The following is a 3966-nucleotide window of genomic DNA, read 5'->3' as shown; positions in this document are numbered from 1 at the left end:
TCGAGCATTTCTCGGAGAATCAAAGGATGGAAAAACAAAAATACAAGACAGGTATTTTTTTATTAAAAAAGAACGGCCAGCGGGTGAGTTAGCTGTGCATGTGCGAGTGAAACGAATCCAGAAAAACAACCTTTTTCACAGCCTTTTCCTATTCTTTAAGTCATACACCAAAATGATATACATAACACAGGTTTGTGGATAAAACCGGAGCATTCTTGTTTGAAACGTGTTACAGAACAACGCTGTCAGGAATGAAGTCAGGTTAAGAGCACCAGTTAACTGTCAGAGGGTCTGGATTGCGTGCAGCCTGAAGTTAGTGAAGAGTCCATTTTCAAATACTGACAATAAACATTAGAAGGCACAAAATCTTTTTTCTGATAAGACTGCAGCAGAGAGTTGGCACTTTGATGGTTGGGGAAATAAATATGGGCACACACTCAGTTCAATTCAAACAGTTGGATAACGTTTTAAGGAAATAAAAACTTTAAAAAAATTGAGCATCATTTGATGAGCATAGAAAAACATCTCATGCATGCATCTGCATGTTACCTCTCCACGGTAACACACACGAATACACACACGTTCACATATTCTTGTGTTTTTCATCGACATGTACAGGAGGTCCAGCTGACGTGTCACTCAGCATGTGGTGTTATTTTACCCCAGTTCCTTTAAGCCCGGATCATGACTAATCGCAATTTGCCCAGCGTGGATTTCAGACACCTGTTCTGTCCTCTGCGAGTCTGTTGGTCCTGTCTGTTTGATAGAAACTTGGAATGGATTTGTTTCTGAAAACTGGAATATTTAAAAACCAAAACCTGCTCTGAACTTTGCTCCACTCCATTTACCCTCTTCCTCTCATCAAGTCAGAAAAACAGTACTCTAAAATAACCAAAACCCACATGTTTAATCTACTGAAAGAAAACTTCATAATCCATGAACATAAATACGTAATAAGACACTAGAATCAGAGCCGGAACCATTGATGCAAATAGTGTGCTGCAATATTCCTCTGGCCAGCAATCCTGCTGCAAGTTCACATGACAGATCCTGTGTGTGTGTGTGTGCACGTGCGTGCGTGTGTGTGTGTGTGTGTGTGTGTGTGTGTGTTTGGGCCAAACCTTCTTTTTCCTCCACTCTGTTGTGCATTAACAAGTTTGAACGGAAAAGAAATAAAGAGTATGTACGGGATGTCGGCGATGCGTCCTCATGGAGGAGTTTGGCTCACTTAAAAACAAAATTAGTCTTTGTGTAAAAAGTCTGTAAAAGCGCATCAATAATAGAACTATGTATAAAATCAGCAGGCACTTTTTTCTTGTGTGTGTGTGTGTGTTCAGGATAGTATGGGTTAGCCTACTAGCCCCCCTCCACCTTGGCTTGGTGTCCTTCATAAGTAGTGCATCAAACTGAACGAGTCTCTGGTGCAAACTGGTTCCCATTAAGGCCGGGACAGAGTGGTGTAGACGGGCTGTTCCCAGCTGGAAGCGGTGGGGCTGTGGGCCGGAGCCATGGACAGACTGTTGAGGATGGGGCTGCTGTAGGGCCGTCTGGATGAGTGGAAGTAGGGGTACTGGTAGAGGCTGGAGGGGTAGCCAGAGTAAGGGTTGTAATAGTTAGAGCTCTGGAGGTCAGTATAGTCACACTGGGAGCTGGAGAAAGAGGCCGAGGCAACTGACGTGGCTGAGGTGGGACAGGCCTGACTGCTGTAGGAGCTGTAATCAGAATGTGATGGTGACCCATGGGAGTGCTCGCTGTAGTGGCTGGGGCTGAGCTGCTCCGTTTTTATATGGAGACGGTGCTGGCTGACCTCGCTGGAGGAGGGAGAGGACGAGGAGACGGCGCACTTTCTGCTCCAGGATGATCCGTTGCTGCCTGCATGGCTGTAGGACGGAGCATAGGAGCCGCTGGGCCCAGGAGCCGTCCCATGACTGTGGTCGGAGGAGGCTGAGGCGTGGCCGTTCAGTGGCAGATACTGGTCAAACTCGTGGACGTCGAAGGTCTCCATGTTGCTGATGACATCAGTGCTGAGCTCAGAGATGTCAACGTTGCTGAAGTCAATGTTTTGCCTGCTGCTGTCAATGAGACGACGACCTTCATGCTTCAGATCCTGCTTCACTCCATGGTGCAGGTCAGTTTTGGGGGTTGTGGGGGGTGTAGGTGGTCCATGTGGCTGCCCTAAAAAGAAAACAATAGAAATAGAGTTAGTCCCAACATAACAAAGTAACAGATTCAACCGAGACCTCCAAAGCTGTTGAACTTCAGCCTTTTTATGGTGGTGGGGGGGTAAAGCTACCTGCATGATCAGGGTGGTGATGTCCGTCAGACATCCCTGCCAGTCCTCCCATTCCTGGCTCTGCTTTATACATATGATGCGCCAGTTCAGCCCCTGAGTCAGAGTCGCTCTGGCCTGGCTTCAAGTTCTTCCTCCTCCGGGGTTGGTACTTGTAGTCTGGATGGTCTTTTTTGTGCTGAACTCGGAGTCTCTCTGCTTCGTCTACAAACGGTCTCTTCTCGCTCTCTGAAAGCAAACTGTTGTGGAGGAAATGTTCAGAGTCTTAAAATCGTTGTTAGGATTTGCAAAAATAACATTTAGTAAAGCTTATTGTTGGGTTTCATCGACTCAAAAGTAAAAACAGGTTCTTTGAACAGTTTTCCAAGAACCGTTTTTTAAAGGTATTTAAACAAAAGCAGCTCTGCAGTTATTTTTCTGTGATGCCTTCTTACAAAAATATTTCACGGTTTAAATGTTCTTACCGCCAGAGTTTGCCCAGCGTCTTGCTCAGTTCTGCGTTGTGCAGGTGCGGGTACTGATCGGCCAGCTTTCTGCGGGCCGCCTGCGCCCACACCATGAACGCATTCATGGGTCTCTTCACGTGAGGTTTATTCTTCATAGATCCGTTCCCTCTCACCGGCATGGGGACCAAAGACCAGTCATACCCCTTGAGGACCTGAGACACCGCGTCCCGGATGCAGGCTGGAAACCGCTCATCGTCCTCGGAGTCCAGTTTCTTGCTCAAACTGGCAAGTAGAGATCCGTGCCCGTCGGAGCCCGTCGGTGAGGACGGCGCATCAGAGTCAGACTCGTCCTGGGACATGGAGCTGTTCGTGCCTGATGGGCTGCACGGCTGCTCGGTCACACACTTGTCGTGCTCTTCGGTCATTTTTAACATAATTTGTTCAGTCCAGCAGAGATCAATATCCGTTTTTTTTTATTAAACGAAAAGTCCTCAGGAGAATCGAGCGCGCAGCAGAAGAGTCACTGCGCCTTTTACGCACGGTGCGCCACAGGGAAAAATCCTTGAGCCAGTTGGGTCCGCTGCTTTCCTGTTTGTCTTGTTTGGTCTAAGCTGCCATTAGAAGAGCGGCGGCCGAAGCTGTGATTCACTAAATGAGCTGAGGAAGTACAAGTTACTGCAACTTGAGTTGGACTTTTAAATGAGTCTCCCCACCTTCCGCCTATGATTGGCTGAGGAGGATCAGCACTTCCTCCTTATTGGCCGAGGGCTTAGTGTGGGGTTTGTTATTATAATGATTTTCTTTTGCGTGTTATTTCACTGTTTTCTGCAGTGGAACCCGCTCTCTTAATGTTACTGCGCACAAGTAAAATTAGTTCAAGGTTGTATTCGTTTGGCATAGAACCAGGCCCAGAGATGAAAGAATAAAACACTGAAATATAATGACAGAAACGTGTTTACAGACATCTGAGAATAAATAATATTCTTTTAGGTTATCATCTGTGAGAGGGCATTAATTAACTTCTCATAACTGAACAGAACTCCTTTTCGCGGGAAAAATCACATGAAAACGCAGATATTTCTGGACAAAAGCAGTGAGACATTTAGTTTTATTTGAGATTAAATTAGTCAGATCAGAGAATTTTAGGTGCGTGAAAATATTAAACTGCTTTAAAGTAAAGTGAATTTTTGCAAGTTAAGGTGCCTCAGACCTTCCCTCCAACAACACAAA

The 3966-nt window shown here is 46.0% G+C and overlaps 1 protein-coding gene across 1 annotated transcript; it reads right to left on the bottom strand.

Moving 5' to 3' along the window:
- Positions 1-1224: 1224 nt before the first annotated feature.
- sox8a (SRY-box transcription factor 8a) lies at positions 1225-3373 on the bottom strand. The gene is made up of 3 exons (XM_015945563.3): positions 2755-3373; positions 2294-2529; positions 1225-2175 (listed from the first exon to the last, which is right to left on the bottom strand). The coding sequence occupies exons 1-3, from the start codon at positions 3168-3170 to the stop codon at positions 1439-1441; spliced, it is 1389 nt and encodes a 462-aa protein (XP_015801049.3). The 5' UTR covers positions 3171-3373; the 3' UTR covers positions 1225-1438.
- Positions 3374-3966: the final 593 nt, after the last annotated feature.

The sequence above is a fragment of the Nothobranchius furzeri genome, chromosome 12 (assembly GCF_043380555.1).
Source record: "Nothobranchius furzeri strain GRZ-AD chromosome 12, NfurGRZ-RIMD1, whole genome shotgun sequence".
In the NCBI taxonomy this organism is placed as follows: Eukaryota; Metazoa; Chordata; class Actinopteri; order Cyprinodontiformes; family Nothobranchiidae; genus Nothobranchius; species Nothobranchius furzeri.
This window is presented reverse-complemented; position numbering and strand designations above follow the sequence as displayed.